Below are 20,955 nucleotides of genomic sequence, written 5' to 3'. Positions count from 1 at the left end.
TCGTGAATTTTATCAATGTTGTTTTCTCTTTTAGCGCGGAGCTCCCCCTGCAGAAGCACCTTTCGTTGTTGAAGACATGCCTCAAATGCATCGCTTCGTGTTTGATTTCTATAGTCATTATGTTCAGTCTTTGAGAGCCCAACAAGAGGTGAGTTAGACTGTCGTTCTTAAACCAATTGAAACCATCAATTAAAACAAAATAGAAGCAGTTTCCTGGACAGGTTAAAGAAAAAAAGTGCTGCGTTTTAAACACTTCAGCCCGTTTGAACAGTACTTACTTAAATTTCTTTTCCTTAGTAACTCCCCCAGTCGGCGTTGACCAAATTTGAGAGAATTGATATTATTTTATGATTGACGTCAATTATTCAATAGTAAACTGAAACAGAGTCTGACTGACATTACCCATAAACAGAGGCGAGGTGGCTCAGCTGTTTTGATAATAAAATGGATTCATCACAGTTTTGGACGATGTTTGACCTACGTGGTGTCGTTTAAATGGGCTGCATTTACACTGAATAACTCTTGAATGAATGCAAAAACCCAGTAAAAAGTCACCTGACTTGCGCACGTAAGGAGATCTGTCCGCTGTAACGTTGTTTTGTCGATTTATTTTAGTACATGGCCAGTATTCCGAAGCCCCCGGAGGAAGAAAAGACGAGCAAAGAGACTGGAGAAACTGATAACGGACAAGAAAAAGGAGACAAAGATACTGAAGTTTCAAATGAAGTTGAAGAAGACCAAGGGTCTCCAATTGTGAACGAAGTTGAGGAGATGGAAGCAGATGACAAGTGAAACTGTTGTTTGGAATAACTCCAGTTAGTTGTAAATTATGGAAACGCCAGTTTTGTTTCTACAAACATAGTAAACTGAACTGCTACTCTCTTGATACCAAGAAACGTCACAGAAGTCTACAGGACTGACACGTAGATCGCTGAGCGTCTGTGGTCGGCAAGCATCGGAAGGGACGCCTTAAATTCGAATATGAGTTGTTTCTTAGAAGAAAAAAAAACGATGGTATTTGTAAGCCTTTTAAGTGAAAAATGACAGAATCGCTCTTCTGTTTGCACTTGCTGTGTATTTTTTTTTTCAAATGAACGCGGACTCCTGTTCTGCCTCGAACCCAGACTAGGGTTCTACACATTGTGCCACGAAACATTGTTTAATGATGTTTTTGATAAAAAAAAGGAAGGTTATTTAGCCTATAAAAAGTTACATGTGAGTTGAACATAGTAAAAAAAAATCATTTTTGTAAAGGGGTTGAATCATGATCCTAGTCATGATCCTTGTTTTTCTTAAAAAGAGCAATAAATACAGGGTTCGAACGCACTTTGAAAGTCCTTGAATTATAAAATAAAAATTCAAGGCCTTGAAAGTCCTTGAAAATTGCAGTTGGCGCTAAAAAGGCCTTGAATTCAACAGTTTAAGTAGAACTCCAAAGAGAAAGAAGCAAACACAGAAAGACCTTCGGGATAAAGTTACTCATGTTGTGGAAGAAGTGAAAAACACATAGACTCGACGCTCTTTGATGCACTGAATGGAGTCCTTGAAAAATGGGAAGTGTGTCCTTGAAAGTCGTTCATAAGTGCTTGATCGTATTGATTGAGGATGTTCTACATAGGAACACAAGACTTGCTAGATTATAAAAATGTCATTTTTACATTTTTGTATTTTCCAAAAAGGTTGACCCATACTTTCGGTCATAAATTTGACATTTCTTCCAAGTTTGTTTTTCTCTAAACGAGAAAGAGATATATCGTTTGATGATAATCTAAATAAAAATAGTCAAAAAATCTCCCAAGATTTTTCCTCAAAAATTTCTTTCAAGTTGCTTTTCTTCATGATGTTCAAGATAGAAATAAAAGGCTTTCTAGATTATAAAAATGTCATTTAAACAAAGTCGGAAAATGTGCAGTTTTGCCAACGGGTTCACCTAAGATTTAGTCAAAAAAGTAAGATTTCTTTCTAATTTGTTTTTCTCTAATAAAAGTTTAAATAGATTGTTTCATGTTCTTTGAGATAGAAATAAAAGACTCTCTAGTCTTTAATAATGTCATGTTAACACTCGAAAATTGTACATTTTTCCAAAGTGGTTGGTTTTGGTCAAAATTTTAAAATTGTTTCACTTTCTGTTTTTGGACAAAATAGAGCGATAAATAGTGTTTGGCTACTTTCTTCTCAGAAAAATAGCCATTCTTAACAATAAAAATACCAATTTAGGAAAGTCGCAAAATATGCATTTTTCCAAAGGGATTAGACCATGGTTTTAGCAAAATTCTGTTGTTAGGCAAAATAGAGAGAAAAACAGTGTTTGGCGAATATCTTGAAAAAAATAGCCTTTCTTGACAAAAAACATATCGATTTAGGAAAATCGCAAAATATGCATTTTTTCATAAGGGTTTACTCCATGGTTTTAATGAAAACTTTTACCTTTTTTTCACTATCTCTCTTTAGGCAAATTAGAGCGAGAAATAGTGTTTGGTGACTTTCTTGACAGAAAATAGCCTTTTTTGAGCATAAAGGTATCCATTTGGGAAAGTCCCAAAATTGGCCTTTTTCCTTAGGGGGTAGTCCTCGATTTTGGTCAAAACTTTTACTCTTCTTTTATAACTTTCTCTTTTTAGGCAAAATAGAGCGGAAAATAGTGTTTGAAGACTTTCTTGACAGAAAAATAGCCATTACTAACCATAAAAATGTCGATTTAGGAAAGACGTAAAAAATGCTTTTTTCCTAAAGGTTTTTCCATGGTTTTGGCCAAAATTGTGATATTATTTTCACTTTTTGTTTTTAGGCAAAATAGAGCAAGAAATTGTTTTTGTCGACCTTTTTCAAAGAAACATAGCCTCTTAACCATAAGAATATCGATTTAGGAATCTCGCAAAATATGTGTTTTTCCCAAGGGTTTCGGTCCAAAATTTTCAATTTTTTTTTTTTCACTTTCTGTATTTAGGCAAAATGGAGCGAAAAATACTATTTGGCGACTTTATTAACAGAAAAATAGCCTCTCTTGACCATAAAAATTTCGATTTATATTTAGCAAAGTCGAAAAATGTGCATTTTAACCAATGAGTTAGTCCATTGTTCTGGTCAAAATTTTGATGTTTTTTTCTCTTTCTGTTTTTAGGCAAAATAGATCGAGAAATAGTGTTTGGCGACTTTCTTGACAGAAATATAGCATTATTTGACTGTAAAAAAAACAATTTAGGAAAGTCGCAAAATATGCATTTTTCCAAAGGGATTAGACCATGAGCATTAGTTAAAATTCTGTTTTTAGGCAAAATAAAGCGGAAAACAGTGTTTGGCAAATATCTTGAAAGAAAAATAACCTTTCTTGACCCTAAAACTATCGATTTAGGAAAATCGCAAAATATGCATTTTTTGATAAGGGGTTACTCCTTGGTCTTGATGAAAATTTTTAATTTTTTTTCACTCTCTCTTTTTAGGCAAATTAGAGCGAGAAATAGTGTTTGGTGACTTTCTTGACAGAAAATAGCCTTTTTAGACCATAAAGGTATCCATTTGGGAAAGTCCCAAAATTGGCCTTTTTCCTAAGGGGTTAGTCCTTGGTTTTGGTGAAAATGTTTAAACTTTTTTTATCAACTTCTGTTTTTAGGCAAAATAGGGCGAAAAATAGTGTTTGAAGACTTTCTTGACAGAAAAATAGCCATTATTAACCATAAAAATATAAATTGAGGAAAGTCGCAAAATATGCTTTTTTCCTAAAGGGTTAGTCCACGTTTTTGGCCAAAATTTTGATATGTTTTCACTTCCTGTGTTTAGGCAAAATAGAGCGATAAATAGTGTTTGGAGACTTTCTTGACAGAAAAATAACCTTTCTTCACCATAAAAACATTGATTAACAAAGTCGCCTGATATGCATTTTTGCTAAGGGGTTAGTCCATGGTTTTGGCCAAAATTTTGATATTATTTTCATTTTTTGTTTTTAGACAAAATAAAGCGAGAAATAGTGTTTTGCTCACTTTCTTGAAAGAAAAATAGCCAGTCTTGACCATAAAAATATCGATTTAGGAAAATCGCAAAATATGCATTTTACCTTAGGAGCTCTAAGGGGTTAGTCCATTCTTCCAATCAAAATTATGATTTTTTTTTCACTTTCTATTTCTAGTCAAAATCGCTCGAAAACATGTGTGGCAACCTTCTTCACAGAAAAATAGCCTTCCTTTATCATAAAATTATCGATTTAGGAAAGTCGCAAAATATGCATTTTACCTAAGCGGTTAGTCCATTCTTCTTATCAACATTTTGATGTATTTTTTTTTTACTTTCTATTTTTAGTCAAAATCGCTCGAGAAACGTGTCTGGCAACCTTCGTTACAGGAAAATAGCCTTTCTTTACCATAGAAATAACGATTTAGGAAAGTCGTAAAATATTCATTTTATCCTAAACTGTTCGTCCGCGGTTTTGGCCAAAATTTTGATATTATTTTCACTTTTTAGGCAAAATAAAGCGAGAAATAGTGTTTAGCTAACTTTCGTGAAAGAAAAAAAGCCATTCTTGACCATAAAAACATCGATGTAGGAAAATTGCAAAATATCCATTTTACCTAAGGGGTTATTCATTCCTCTGATCAAAATTTTGTTATCATTTCTACTTTCTATGTCTCCTTTCGGCCTTTCCGCGTGTCTTCGCACCTTTCTTGTTTGTGTGAGTGTGTGCGTTTGATCCTGAAAAAATGCTTAACGGTAGGGAGGGAAAAAAAAAGAAAAAAAGACACACTCATTTGCCAGGATTCGAACTCACCCTACTCCTCCAGCTGTTGTTGTCTTGTTTACAGGGACCGCGGAGGGGGAGGGGCTGGTAGGGCCGCGGCCCCACCACTTTTTTGCGCCCCCGCCCCCACTTTTTGTGCTAAAAAGAAAAATAATTAAAATAACAAAAGACTTGAAACACGTTTTTTTCCGCCCATATTCCGCTATATTCTCTGTTTTTTTCTTTAATTTCAAACGCCAGGCATTTTGTGGGTTTCCTTACTTTTCGCGGTAATTGTGCCCTGGGGCCGACTTGCCCCTTGATCAAACGCCATGCCTTGGCCACCCCTTCGTGTTTTGTACTTCCAGCTCCGGCAGAGTTTTTTATCAGTTTTATCAGACGAAATAAAGAAAATTACTAGCTTTTTCAAGCCAAACGAAGGTGAGTAGTTGTTTTGAGTTGATAAAAGTTTTATATTTTGTCTTTCTCCTTTCGAATCAATGAAATATTCGATGGCAAGAAGAATTACATTACTTGAACAGTGAACGGCCATAGTTAGAAATTTTTCAGATCACTTCAGTGTAGTATTTTCTATACTAAAATTCTAATCGCGTCTTTTCTTGCATTGAATCTGAACTGACAGTGTATATTGGTCGTTTATTAGAAAAAATTATTTTCAATTGTCAGCCCTCCCACTTTTCACCTTGCTCCGCGGTCCCTGGTTTACAGTCTAAAGAGCCACTTTTTTATCTACAGCATCATCAAGCACTATTCGTCGTCGTATTTTCACCAAAAACAAATAAGGAAAATTTTGAATTTTTGGATCAAAATCGTGGGTTAACCTCTTTGGAAAAATATAACTTTTTATAGTTTCAAAAATTGTTGTTTTCGTAGTCTTAAATTTTTATATATATTTAGAACATCATTAAACACTATTCCTCGTCGTATCTTAGGCGTTCTCCACTGCGGACCACGTTTTGCACTACACATTGCCAGTGTTTAAAGAAATTTCCTAGGTCGTCCCTTCATCTCATCATTGGTCTTAATTCCTCGGTTCCGTGTGTGTCCCCGGGGGTGTCCCGAACGTAATGCAGGTTGTTTAACGGTTGCCTGTTATTCTCGCCAAATAACCAGCCCAATACCATTTGAGATTGATTATCATTTCCATGCTATCTCATACTTTGTATTTTTTTGCTCGGATCTATTGGGCTTTTTTATGATCTCGCCATGTGATGTTTAGCATGATTCTCTCACGCACTCTCTGCAAAGTTTGGAGTTTAAAGGTTTGTTGTTTCGTGAGGTTGGTAAGATCCATTGAACGTAAACCTGACCTTTGAGAACGATCAGAATGTCACTGAAGATTGCTCTCGCTCGAGAACGTGTGTAGTGCACAACAAATGTCTGTTGTGGTTCAAATTTATCCTTGGTTTTACTCGTTATCATAAATGACCACTGATACCCAACGAAAAAAATAAATAGAATTTAAACCAATGATAAAATTGAACCAAAACGTGAACACCCAAGAAGGAAAACACTTTTATTTCAATTTTCTAAAGTAATGTACAAAGTTCTAACCGTCAAATAATAGTTATTTGAAATTTTGACTATACTACTCAGCAACAGACTTAGTGTGTAAGCAAAGGAGGGCTTGGACAAAACCATCTCTGCGAAGTACATACAGCAACTAGTAATCTGCGACAAACTATTTAAAAGTCAAGTACTAAGGAGCATAGCACTGACTAGAGGTGTACAACACTGCAATTATAAAGCTAATCTTGGGTTAGCTAAAAAATGAAGCAAGACTCTGGGAAATCTGGCAGAGCTGAGCTACCGCTTACAACTTAAATAAAAGCGGTCGGACGGAGGCCAGAAAAAACCTGCCCATAAAACCCCGAGGGGAAAAAAGCGGGCGGGAAATCTGGGTAGGAACCAAGGCTCAAGCTCCAACGTCCTTCCTACGGGACTTTCACATGGCAAACGAGAAACGACCACCTGAAACGAAGGTTGCTTTTGAACGCTAGTGGAACAAGCCATGATAAGCTAGCGCCTCACCTTTCAGGATCCTCTATTTCACGAAATGTTTTCTGTAAAAGTGACTTAATCTTGATCTTTATCTGCTGATATGGTTTTAAAGAGGAGATAAATACCAGCAGCATTTCAATCTGTTCCACATTCAGTGCTCTGTTCTTACAATCCATTATTTTTTTCACAGAACAACAATTCAGATTTCCGCTTCTCTGCAAGGCACGACACTTTATTGGGGCTCTAGGCTCTCTTCCTCTGTTAAGCTGTTAATTATGAGAAAGAAATTTAAAATTCGCCATTAATTCGTCATTTTTCAGTAATCGGAGACGCATGTTTTGCGCACAGGATTATGGGATCGCCAGGTGGCAAATACGAGAAGAGTTGGCGGCTAATGTTGGTGCGTTGAAATTTCAAGTTTCTGTATGATTAATGCGATAAATTCTATCGATAAACACTCCTTGCGTGAGGTTGAGTGTGAAATTTATTGTTACTGAATTTACACAGAGATCTACATGAAGAAAAGGGCTCGAAATATACGGTGCAAATTTAGATATAAATGTAGGGGCTCATTTAAGCCTTTTAGTTGTAATTTACAACGAGTGTAACTACGCTCGGCCACGATCAACGCTGTGCGTGCGGGTTGTGACAAGAGAACAATACATATAAAATTCAATACATATCTTCGATCGTTGTCACAAACCGGCACAGCGTTGTGATCGCCGCCGAGCCGAGCGTAATTACACTCCTTGTAAATATCAGCACATGTAACTACGACTGGAAACGCTTAAATGAGTCCGCATTCCCTGCTCATTTGTACCTAAGTTGGTACTATATATTTCGAGACCATACAGTAGTAAACTTCGCAGTCGACCTTTCGCAAGAAGGAGTGTTTATCGATAGAGTTCATCCCATCGATCCCACAAAAACTTACAATTTCAACGGATCAACATTAGTCTCCTCCGCTGCTGATAAAATCACGGCAAAATACGGCATTCTATTTCCAAAGACACTGCATTTTTTAACGGAGAAACAACTGCGACTTGCAACTGATTTGCCCCATAGCGATCCCATAATCCTGTGCGCATGCATAACTAAGTCTCTGATTCCTGGAAAATCTTTCTTTTTTGGATATGAGTATCCACTGTTAACCGCAGCTATTGCTAGTTGGCATCGGCTTTGTGGTAAACGTTATCTTAACATGAATCAGAATTCTCAACTACAATACAGTACGATTACTTAGCTATTTTAGACCCAAGGTATCAAATGAGTCCCAGCGTGGGCTGGAATAGGTATTTCAAAGAGTTGTTTTGGTTGTTGTTGTTGTTGCTGTTTTGCGTTCCAATGGCTCCATCAGAATTTGGTCTGCAGGGCCGCTAAATTGATACTTTGGTGTTAGTAATCGTTTACCCCTTCTTTTCAATTTACGAAGCACTCCTCTCAAATGACCTCTCTTCTTCATGGTTTTTCTCCTGCAACAGTGGCGGGTAAAAACACCTCTCCTTTTGACGTACACTTTATTGACTAAGCTTTTCCCGCTCGATTTTCTTAGCGAAAGACTCGTAAACTTACTTCGCTTCAGTGTTGCCGATGTTTTATCCATGATGTTCTTGTCCAGTGTTACTAATCTTCCTCTTCCACTTTCTCACAAAACAAGGAAGAATTCTAAATTAGCTTTTACGATTCTGTAGACTGCCCCTTAGTCTCATATCTAAACCGGAAATGACACAAGCTTCAATTTAAGAGTAATACTAGAATATTTTGAGCCTAAAATTGGGAGAAAAATAAGATATTCTCCCTGGGCCAGAAAAACAAAATTCTTAGAAAAACGAAAGAGCGTTCTCCCTATAAATAAAAAATTAGACCAAATTAACCCTCTTTTGTTAACTACGATACAAAACTCTTTCAATATAAAAAGTATCAGCGAATACGAATTTTGAGCTGTGTCCGCGATTTTGGGATTATCTCCGATTCTTACTGACGTTGACTCCTATAACTCGGTAGGCTGCTCAGCCTCATATCTAAGATAGCAATTGAACACTAACCAACACAATTCATTTGATTAGCTGTATTGTCAATAATATAATCATCTGAATCATTCAGTAAGCTAAGTTTTTCTAATCTTACATGATACATTTCAGGGTCGCAGCCTTTTGCAGTAGCATAGAAGGGTAAATTTGTAAGATAAGCAAAGTAACTTGACATTCATTGTAAACAAGCCAAGGAAAACAAGTGTAAACATACTTTCTCATAGCTGCAGCAGTACCAGATCCTTGAGGCACTTTTTACTGCGGGGTCTGTTGGTTTGGAGTTCTCGCCCTGTTTCCACTGTTAAAAGTATTTGAAAATAAATTGAGAGAAAAAAATGAATCAGTTTGATTAATCATCTCTGCTTAAATTGAAAACAGATTAATTTAACTTAATTTTATAACCCTAAGCTTGGCTTCTGTGTAAATAAGGTTTGCTGACGTATATCACATATTCACCAAGCCGTTTACTCATTGAAAACTTTCCCTTATAAACAAGTTTCCAACAAAAACTCAGGGTATATCAATTTAAAACGTAAACACGCGGACTACAGCCCAGCCAACAAGAATGTTCAAGCGACCTAAAATAACACATTAAAATTAAGTCAAATGAGTTGATTTTTCCTGCAGATAAAGCACGTTGAAGGTAGTAAAAACTTACCAGTTCATCCATGTCTAGTGGTACCGCATTATAACACGGGTGGACTTCATGTGCAGCGCAAACAATAAATTCAAAATGACAACACTCGTACCTGTTAGAAAACAGGGACAGAAATAATTATTCTGAATACTTGTATAAACAAAGGAGAAATAATAAAAAAAGAAACAATCCTTGATGTGCGTACACATCGAAAAAACACTAAACCGAAGGGGATTTTCCAGATCAAACATTTCTTTACAATTTCTTTAAAAGTTAAAAATAATTAAGGTTGAGGCGCTGCGACTATACTCTTTTCTTACGAGAATATATTTTATAAAATATCGTAGCTGAAATCTGAGACTGAGATTTTCAACAGGATTTATTTATTTTGTGTTGAAAATCTGTTAATAAAATACAATTGTTTAAACTTATCTGATATAATTAACCCTTTCTCTAAACAAAAAAAAAACTAGCAAGCAAGCTTTAAAAAACTGCACCGTTAACAAAGTCAAATGTTCAATGCTAATAACAGTTCGATTAAAGGTACATTGATACCCCAATACATCATGAACCGGAAATGACATAAGCTTCAATTTAAGAGTAACACAAGAATATTTCGAGCCTAGTTGTTCAGATAAAATGAGGGATAAGAATCTGTTGAAAGTCAACGATCACGAAAGAACGATGGCTTTGCTTCGATTGAAGTCCAAAAAACACCTTAATGAGATATGGCCTCTTATAAAATGCCAGCCGTTGCTAAGGGAAATCGTGACAGTATACATTATAAAGACCTTTCTAAAAAAGAAATTCATAACGAAATATACTCATACCAGCCAAACTATAAAACTCGAAGATACAACGGTTCAACCAAAAGCAGCCGTCTGTGATCAGTCAGGATTCAGGGTTCCAAATCTCCACCTAATAATTTTAGCTCCAATTATGCACACCTTCTCTTTGACCTGGAAAGACTCAATAAAAGACCGCCTACAAAGCCCAGTTTTGTGGCCGATATAAAACAACAACACTAGAGAGAATGAAGAAAAAAGGTTAAAAATCTGGGAATAAAATGTACTCAACCATTACCTGTAGAAATAAAAAGAAACTAGAAAGTTAGAATAAGTTTTTGCGATGGTTACCATATCTCCAGTGTGAGTTTCCAATTTGAAAAGTACCCAAATATTGGAGTGGTATCCCTACGTTTCTCTGTTCCCTGATTCCTTGTGTAAATTCGGTTTGAGTGTCAGCAGTTTACGCAAAATACGTTTCAACGCCTATACACCCCGTCGAATTTCCACAAAAAAAAATCAGTTCTCAAACAAACCAGGATTCCCATTGTCCGCGTTGATAGATTGGTATCCCTACGTTTCTTTGTTCCCTGATTTCTTGTGTAAATTCGGTTTGAGTGTCAGCGGTTTACGCAAAATACGTTCCAACGCCTATACAGCCCGTCGAATTTCCACAAAAAAATCAGTTCCCAAACAAACCAGGATTCCCATTGTCCGCGTTGATAGATTGGTATCCCTAAGTTTCTCTGTTCCCTGATTTCTTGTGTAAATTCGGTTTGAGTGTCAGCGGTGTACGCAAAAAACGTTTCAACGCCTATACACTCCGTCGAATTTCCACAAAAAAATCAGTTCCTAAACAAACCGGGATTCCTATTGTCCGCGTTGATAATTTTAGATTGAGGTAACCTTGATCTTCCCTATAATAGAAAGAGATTGAAGTTAAAAAGGGCAGAAATCTAGGAAGCTGAAGACTTGCAAACTCAAAGCACTCAATTGTTGATGCCGAGAGTAAATTCCTACTAGGACCTCTTAGGAACAAAAGCTTTTATATCAATTCCCGCAGTCACGTAGCGACAGGAACTCTGAAATAAGGAAAAGTTGAAATACACATTGCACATGTAGTACTGTTTTTTATTAAAATAAACGCCAATCGGGGTTTAAAGGATTTTTCGTACCAATCGATGATTTCTCACTCCAGAGATAATTGAGTGTTGCATGATTTGCTACACAATACTAACAATGTACATGGCAGATAATACTGAGATCAGTATTGGGTATGTACGTTCACTTAATTACACATTCTACCCTCTACACGATCTGCCACACAAATTACCCACGACTTGCTCCACGCAGGGTTCACAGCATAACCAGTAGAGCAACAGCATATCTAACTTGGAGGTCGTGCGTGGGTGCGAATCATGCCGAGGTCAAAACACTTTCTCTTTACCTCGTGTGGTCCCCAAATTCCATTTACTTGGCGTAACGCTTATTGCGGTTTATGGGTTAAACCTACCAGAAGTTGGAAAGTTATTAGTTCCTTCCATCCCTGTCAAGCTTTCTCATATGGACATCTCGGTTGAAATCTGATACAAATTTCAACTGGACATGTATCATTTCCCTTTCGCAGCATTTTACCCCTACAAAAAAAGACAGAATGACATGAACGTTATCTTGAAGAAATAATGGTTACAAAAATCAGTAGTACTGTTTACTGAATCAGTAGCCAATGAGAACTCTGTTTGTCTTTTTTATAACACGGTTGTCTTGCTTGCAGAATTTTAAAACTCTTTTTTCACTCTACGGCCTCTCTTTGGTAAGTGTAATGTGTAGTTGCAGAAAATATCCATAGCCCCCCCAGGAGGACAACGGAAATCCCGAAGGGAGGCGGGGATGTCGAAAAGGAGGCAATTACCGAAGGAGTAGGGGGTTGCTTACAGAGGTCTTTTTCTAGGGGATCTGAGTAAGATTGGTGAGTTGTTAATAAATAGCAGCTTCTCTGTTGAGAAAGCATACATCAGTTATTTAACTGTCACCGATGTTTCAATGCAAGCATTATTGTTTGCATTGATATCTTTTTTCTAGGGTCGGCTAAATGCTTTTTTCAATAGTTTTCAATACAGTCGAATCTTTTTAATACGGACGCCCAAGGGACAGAGCGAAGTGTCCGTATTAGAGAGGGGTCCGTTTTAGAGAGGTCAATGTGATGACGTCATCAAAGGAATGTGAAGAATCTGGCAGAAAGTGCCCATGAAATTGGTAACCACGCCTTGAAGAATAGGTTGCGTTCTTCTTCGTCGAACGCAATTAGCTAAGGACGTCCTTGAGATTATAAGACATCTTATTAACATGAATGAAATTTTTTCCTCATTTTCTCGCAGAAAAAAATTATCTTTTGCATAATAATATAGTGCAACAAATACTATATTTTGGACGCAAATATATTTTCCAGAGGGTACTCAACCAAATTCCAGGGGGTGGGGGACTATGACATCCATCCCCTACAGTGTAAAATGGAAATTCCAGGGGTGGGGGTCTAACTTAAAATTTCCCTCCGTGGGGGGTAGAGATATTTTCTGGAACTACACAATAATAGATCTGTTCAGTATTTTACTGACTGCTTCAGTGCATACAACTCTCCTAGATAAAATACAGTTATGAGCTTTACTGTCATTTTGGGTTTTCCCATTTTTAATCAAACTCCAATTTTCTTTGATTCATAGTTCGGTTTCAGGGGCTCTTTGTAAGTATTTCATCACTGATAAAGCTTATTTCGCCTTCACGATCATAAAAGCGAGTTATGACGGACTGTACTTCAAGTAAGAATTCATATAATGTCCTAAACTTATCGGGGGATTAAGCGGGAGTGGGGTGGAGAGGGGGGGGGGGGGGGGGTGATGCAAAATAGAGAGTCTCCAGATTTTAGATTTCCTGAGGGGTTGGCATCTCTGCGGCCAGTGTGGTGTCTTGGTTGATGGCTTCTCGCAAGGTTCCTATAGATATATATGTTGTAGACTTTAATTTCTTATCTCAGGTAATTTTTATTGCTGGTTTTCAGTGTCACACCATTCAAAATAGATCAAAATAAAAATCAAAACCGTTCAATAGATAAAGTCCAGAATCTGGGAGATGAAAGGAAGTAACTATGCAAAGACCCTCACCAAATTTCAGGTCAGCGGAATATTTCGTATACGAGATATCCGGAGAAATGTTTTACCCAAATTTATAGAGATTTGTATAGAGACGCCATGCTGGTGCCCATCCGGATGAGCAACAACATGGCGGATGGAAGCCCACAGAAAGATCTGTTACCAAGTTTTGCTACAAAAGCGTGAATTTATTCTTCAAGGAACTCATAAACATTAAAGTTAATACTTTTTCTAATACATCAACTGTTTAGATAGCAAAATTCCCTGAAATAAGTCATTTTTTTAACCTACATGACAGCTCTCTTGGACGTCATGTGAATGTCGCGTCACGTAAAAGCTTAGAAATTCAAGCATACTCTATCACAAAACCAAGAACCCTTTTGAGGCAAAAATTTGTACGAAATTTAGATTTCAGCTGCTCTAAAACATTGTGAAAGTAAAATCTCGGTAGGATCGATAGTTTTGTAGTTTGAATTTTAGTGACATCATGTGAAAGCCAACAATTTTTCTTTTGTTTTAACTTCATTAGCAATACATTAAAATCCCCCCCCCCCCCCCACCAAAAAAAAAAAAACTTTCCTGATACAAAATATTACCTACAACATAATTATACATAAATATTATTGGTCTACATGTTTTTCGCTGAGTGTTTATCAAACAGTGAATGGTTTAACATTTGCATCATGCATTCTGCTTGGTACATGTATCAAGGCATCAACAGCAAATTTGTTTTCAAGATAGCATTATCTAGTAGCAGCCTCAGGGGGTCCTGCAATGTTACCTACCTCTTCAGCTGATTAAGGCAAGCTTTCGGTTCAAGTTTTCATGCCCCCAGGTGGCCTCTGAGGATTACAATGAGTGCTTCATGTTCAATTTGCCATGCACAGATTTTTTTCTGGAAAATTAAATGTGTTTTATTACTATCAGACTGTAACTTCTACTTACACTGAGGTTATCTGTGTTAGGTTACTGGCCGTTAGGCGAGTGAAATTTGAGACAATTTTGAAATATTATGAGTGGTATTTTATGCCTTATACTACCACAGAGAAATTTCTGCAATTTGATTGGCTTAGAGCAGTGGTATTTCAGCTTAATTTGAAATACCTACATGTGAAAATTACAAGCCTTTTGTCGGTAGTAGTATAAACAAATAATAGCATGATTTGTACGCCATATTTGGCATAAATACCACTCATGATATTTCAAAATTGTCTCAAATTTCACTCACCTAACGAGACACAAGGGACACAGGGACGACAGGGGGAGCTTCAACTGAAAATAAGCTATTTGGTTCTTAACAAAGAAAAAAAAAAACAAGAAAAGAAAAAAGAAAAGCTAACAGAAATATTACACTTAAGACGGTGAAAATAGCAAGAAGGTCGAATTATAACATTGATCTCAGAAAACTTTGCATAAATATAATCACTGCCGAAACCAAAAAGCGGCTCTAAATGAAAAACATACCGACTCTCCGCAATGATTCTTGGTAGTTCAATTTAGCATTTTATTTTCGAAGACAAGGGCAATTATGCTGTTTACGATAAAGATCATCGAAATGTTTGAACTCCACGCAAGCATGACAGGGATGCGATCCGCGGAATTATCAAGCGACAATCCCGCTAAAATTTCTCATCATTATACATAATTATGCGAATGTTTAGACGATTAACTAATCAAAATTACTACCCGGTTTTCGGGTAGTAACGTCACTGGACAGTGAGAGGAGAAAACGACCCGAAGCAATCGGATGAAATTCAGGCTACATGTTCAGTTCTAATAATCTTCGTTATTATTACTAGTCAGTATTCAGTATTCACCTTATTTTAATGTAATGTACGATAATAATTAATTTTACTTAGTATTGTAATTGTATTGTATTGTAATTGTAATTATTCACTTTGTATTTAGTATTCAGCTTATTTTAATGTATTGTGCGATAATAATTAATTCTATTTAGTATTGTTATTGTAATTATTCTACTTAGTGTCAAGCCACTGCTCGCCTCGAATAGCTATAGCTAACTGCGAGCAGTGGTACATCATATTTTGTATTTTCTCAATTTTTCTTAATAAACTTGAACTTGAACTTGAACTTGAGTTCATACACTTCCGTTCCCTCAAAAACTATACCCGATTCCAGACCAAAATGGGCAAATTGCATTCCCGTTTTTAGACCAAAACGGCGCAAAAATTCTACCTGATGGGGTTGCACATACCTACTTAGCTTATATAAGGGGGAACCCCTCCGGGTCACGGTGGAACACGCGTATCACTGTGACGTCACAGTAATAATTATACGTGTTTCCCTGGGATATGTGTTCCCTCGAACACATATCTCTAGTACCCGGGCTTTAGTTGCATTTGTTTCCCTACCTGGGAAACTCATATCCCTAGTGATACGTGTTTCTGGGTAGGGGAAATTCATATCCCTAGTGATATGCGTCCCTGGGTAGGGGAAACACATATCACTGTATCATTACAGCTACCAGTGTCTCCTGACCTAATCTTGACACACGAGAAAACAACACTATACTCGCACGGCGGTCTTTCTGTAATGAAAACACAATAAAACCACCAGCAGTAACGATGTAAGAAAGTGCTGTCTCAAATAGTGCTTGTTTTCTGCTAGCTGTAGTTAAATTTAGCGAGGAAAATACACTGAAAGAATTTGATCATTACGACTAGGGATGTGTGTTCGGGGGAACACATATCACTGTGACGTCACTCATATCACTAGTCACAAAATATGCATTTTTCTGTTAGTCCATGGTTTTGGCCAAAAAAGAGCGAGAAATAGTGTTTTTAGTGTTTTGGACAGAAAAAATAAGTAATAAATTTAATTTCCTGGGACAGATTTCAAACGGATTTCAAAAGTATTGTTTGATGTGGCGTGCGATCGTGTTTTAGAGCGTTTTAAGCTTAAAAACGTAAAATATTTTCAAAGAAAAGTATTACTGTAGAGAAGCTGGTAAATTGTAGGTCCCGGGGGGGTACTTTAGGAATTTCTGGTTGGGGATGTGGTGCTGGGACCCTGGAACCCTTAACCTATACCAGAGCTAGTTCAGCTGAATTTTGCTACCCTACACTAGAGTAAACTCCCCAAATCCCCCGTATGCTAGAGTTGCTGTTTTCCAGAAACTAGTGAGGTCACTAGCACAGTCTAACCAAAACAAAACCTTATACCACAATCCCTAGTCTAGATAAAATCTTCAACCAACTGATCAGTTTCCTCAAAAATGATATCGTATTCTAGATCCAAACGCTCTGATTTATATACCCTATCCTAGAGTAAACTGCTTGAAAACCATACCCTTCACAGCGGCACATACCTATATAGCCCATATATGGCAGTACCCTCCCCCGGGTGGTAGGTATGCTATTAAAATTCAACAAACCGGAACTTGATCATAATTGTCTCCCACTCGGCAACGATAGTTGTTGACAGCTAACGTGAAAGGGACGACTGTAAGGTCCACGGGACCAAAGTAAATACAATCAGTACGTGTTTCTGTTGATTTTTATGACAAATACCAAAGCGACAACGAGATAGACGAGGCAAAGCACAACATTTCCCATTTCCGACGTTTCGTAACGACGCATAAATTCAATTTTAAATTTACGTCACAAACACGATAGGCCACTCACGCGTCCAGCCATCTCTTCTCGGGGAGGATTGTACAGCCCCCGTAATGATCCCCAATTCGGGGTTAGGGCGAGCCTAAGCTCGAACAGATTTTCGATTTCGATTTTCATTTTTGAAAAGCATTGCGCCGCCTTTTTTTGGTAAAGATCTCGTGGCAGTGTTACCGACTCCAGGTTCGGAGAAAGTGTAATTTTTCAGTTATTTGTTTTGGGCTGCGAAGACCCAGTGGAAGACGGCAACCACCTTTGCAAGCATTGTCGTTATTTCCCCGTTGCAAAGATTAATTCATGATCAAGCAGACGAGGTACCTTCTACGGGAATGTCAACATGTCAGGCCTGTGTCTTAGAAAGAAAACTGAACTGTTTAAAAGAAATACAGCAAGAAAAGTATAACATCGTACGCATTAGCTGAAGCGACGATAGAATATCATTGTAAAAATCCCCATGATAAAGTATAGCAGCGCCTTTGCTGGTTGACAAAAGCCTGGGCGGGACTTGGGTAAGCCGGTTTGTCGTGTTCCGAACTTAAGTTGCACAGGGTCTCCACACAATCAAAATGTGTAGCCGATTTTTTTTTATTTAGTAAATATACTGGATTTACCGTTTGCTTCAACTTCGTCCCCAGGGCTCTTTTCCATGGCTTTGGAAAAGCCCCTCTGGACCAGGTTGTGTTACCCTTTGTTACCCCATGTTACCCCTGTTACCCCTTGTTACCGCTTGTTACCCCTTGTTACCCCTTGTTACCCCCTGTAACCCCTGTTACCTTTTGTTACCACCTGTTACCCCTTGTTACCCCTGTTACTCCTTGTTACCCCTTGTTAGCCATTGCTACCCCTGTTCCCCCTTGTTAACCCTTGTAACCCCTTGTTACCCCTGTTACCCCTTGTTACCCCTTAATTTGTTACCCCTTGTTACCCCTGTTACCCCTCATTACGCCTTTTTACCCCTGTTATCCTTTGTTACCCCTTGTTACCCCTTGTTCCCTTTTGTTACCTCTGTAACCCTTGTTACCCCTGTTACCCCTTGTTACCCTTTGTTACCCCTGTTACCCTTTGTTACCCCTTGTTACCCCTTGTTACCCCTGTTCCCCCTTGTTACCCCTTGTAACCCCTTGTTACCCCTGTTACCCCTTGTTACCCCTTGTTACCCCTGTTACCCCTTGTTACCCCTTGTTACACCTTGTTACCCCTTTTACCCCTGTTACCCCTTGTTACCCCTTGTTACCCCTTGTTACCCCTGTTACCCCTCATTACGCCTTTTTACCCCTGTTATCCTTTGTTACCCCTTGTTACCCCTTGTTCCCTTTTGTTACCTCTGTAACCCTTGTTACCCCTGTTACCCCTTGTTACCCTTTGTTACCCCTGTTACCCTTTGTTACCCCTTGTTACCCCTTGTTACCCCTGTTCCCCCTTGTTACCCCTTGTAACCCCTTGTTACCCCTGTTACCCCTTGTTACCCCTTGTTACCCCTGTTACCCCTTGTTACCCCTTGTTACACCTTGTTACCCCTTTTACCCCTGTTACCCCTTGTTACCCCTTGTTACCCCTTGTTACCCCTTGTTACCCCGTGTTTCCCCTTGTTACCCTTTGTTACCCCTGTTACCCTTTGTTACCCCTTGTTACCCCTGTTACCCCTTGTTACCCCTTGTCACCGCTTGTTACCCAGTGTTACCCCTTGTTTCCCCTTGTTACCCTTTGTTACACCTCGTTGCCTATATTTACCCCTGTTACCCATTGTTACCCCTTGTTACCCCTTGATACCCCTGTTACCCTTTGTTACCCCTTGTTACCCCTTGTTACCCCTGTTAACCCTTAATTTGTTACCCCTTGTTAACCCTGTTACCCCTTGTTACCACTGTCACCCTTTGTTACCCCTTGTTACCCCTGTTACCCCTTAATTTGTTACCCCTTGTTACCCCTGTTACCCGTTGTTACCCCTGTTACCCTTGGTTACCCCTTGCTACCCCTTGTTACCCTTTGTTACCCCTTGTTACCCCTGTTACCCCTTGTTACCCCTGTTACCCTTGGTTACCTCTGCTACCCCTTGTTACCCCTTGTTACCCTTTGTTACCCCTTGCTACCCCTTGTTACCCCTGTTACCCCTTGTTACCCCTTGTTCACCTTTGTTACCCCTGTTACCCTTTGTTACCCCTTGTAACCCATTGTTACCCCTGTTACCCCTTGTTACCCCTTGTTACCCTTGTTATCCCTTGTTCTCCTTGTTACCCTTGTTACCTTTGTTACCCCTTGTTACCCCTTTTACCCATTGTTACCCTTTCAATCTTTGCACTCGAATGAACCCCTTTATGAACAGCAAGAAGCAATTATAGATGAGTTGCAGAACTCAAAGGATATTACGACACCATCTCACTCCTTGGATTACCTCATTACTGAAAATGAAATTCGCACTGCAGCTGGAAAACTCAAAAACAACAAATCTTCTTTTTCAGACAAAATCAAAAACGAAATGATCAAATCTAGCCTAAACGAATTAATGCCTGTTTATCTAAAACTATTTAACACGGTCCTCGACTTAGGAACTATGCCCCAAATGTGGTGTGATGGCCTCATTACACCAATTTTTAAATGTGGTACTAAAAGCGATCCATCAAACTACCGTGGAATTTGTATTTCCAGTTATATTGGAAAACTATTTTGTTCAATTCTCAATCAGAGACTTCTAAAGCACGTTGACTTAAATAATATACTTCACAAGTCTCAAATTGGTTTTCTAGCAAATAATAGAACAGCAGATCATGTCCTCACACTTCGAACATTAATAGACAAATATGTCCATTGTCACAAGGAGAAAATATATGCGTGTTTTGTTGACTTTAGGAAAGCCTTTGATTCGGTTTGGCATGATGGGCTTCTCTATAAGTTATCTAAGATCAATGTCCAAGGAAAGTTTTATAGTCTAATTAAGAGTCTATACTCGAAGTCTACCTGCTCTGTCAGGATTGGAAATAACAAAACGCGATCTTTTCAATACGAAAGAGGAGTGCGGCAAGGCTGCATTTTAAGCCCTCTGCTCTTTAACTTATACCTTAACGATCTAGCGTTCTCATTTGACAATGTTTTATCAGACCCCTTCGTGTTACCAAATGGCACCAGACTCAACTCTCTCCTTTACGCAGACGACTTGATAATATTATCGCGATCCAAACTTGGTCTACAAAACTGCCTTAACGTACTATCTTCATATTGCAACTCATGGATGCTTAGAATAAATCCTAAGAAAACCAAAATAATGATTTTTCAGCGATGCACACGAAAATGTGAACATAACTTCCGCATAGGCAATGAAGTAATCGACGTTGTCCAAAACTATACTTACTTAGGAACTCGCATTACATCTTCCGGAAATTTTACACTTTCGCTTGAACATCTCCGACAAAAAGCTCTTCACGCGCTCTTCAGCCTCAGGCGGCACACGGATTTGAATAATCTTAAGCCCTCACTTGCGTGTAAAATTTTTGACTCTATGATTTCACCAATTCTAACCTACAACAGTGAAGTTTGGGGTGCTTTTGTTAAATCAGATTTTAAGTCCTGGTACAGCTCTGCAATTGAAAAAACTCATTTGCAATTCTGTAAACGTTATTTACAATTACATAACAAGGCATCCAACATTGCTTGTAGAGCTGAACTCGGTAAATTTCCCATGATCATTGATATAAATAAAAAGATTCTAAATTACTTAGACTATCTGAGAAGTAAAGATGAAGATTCTATAGTTAAACAGGCCTTACAAATTTCAATTGACCTTCATCATAACGGAAAAACTAGCTTTTACTCTAATCTCATGAAAATGGTTGACTACTATGATCTAAACTATGACTTTTCCTGTAATTCATTGAGTGACTCAATAGTTAATAGGTATATCGGCATAATGAAAAATAAGTACGTCTCTTACTGGAATCAGACCCTTCAACAATCACAAAAACTCAGTTTTTATTGTACAATCAAAGACGACTATAGCCCAT

General features: G+C 38.1%; 1 protein-coding gene across 1 annotated transcript in view; it reads left to right on the top strand.

Moving 5' to 3' along the window:
* LOC140942824 (RNA helicase aquarius-like) overlaps positions 1-1,565 on the top strand; it is a 39,910-nt gene extending 38,345 nt beyond the window's left edge. The window contains exons 52-53 of the mRNA XM_073391830.1: positions 35-148; positions 616-1,565. Coding sequence (XP_073247931.1) covers positions 35-148; positions 616-792 — 291 coding nt within the window. The 3' untranslated portion in view covers positions 793-1,565. The remainder of the gene's footprint in view (positions 1-34; positions 149-615) is intronic.
* Positions 1,566-20,955: the final 19,390 nt, after the last annotated feature.

This window comes from Porites lutea, chromosome 7 (assembly GCF_958299795.1).
Source record: "Porites lutea chromosome 7, jaPorLute2.1, whole genome shotgun sequence".
In the NCBI taxonomy this organism is placed as follows: Eukaryota; Metazoa; Cnidaria; class Anthozoa; order Scleractinia; family Poritidae; genus Porites; species Porites lutea.
The sequence above is the reverse complement of the archived record's forward strand: the minus strand, read 5'-3'. Positions and strand labels throughout refer to the sequence as shown.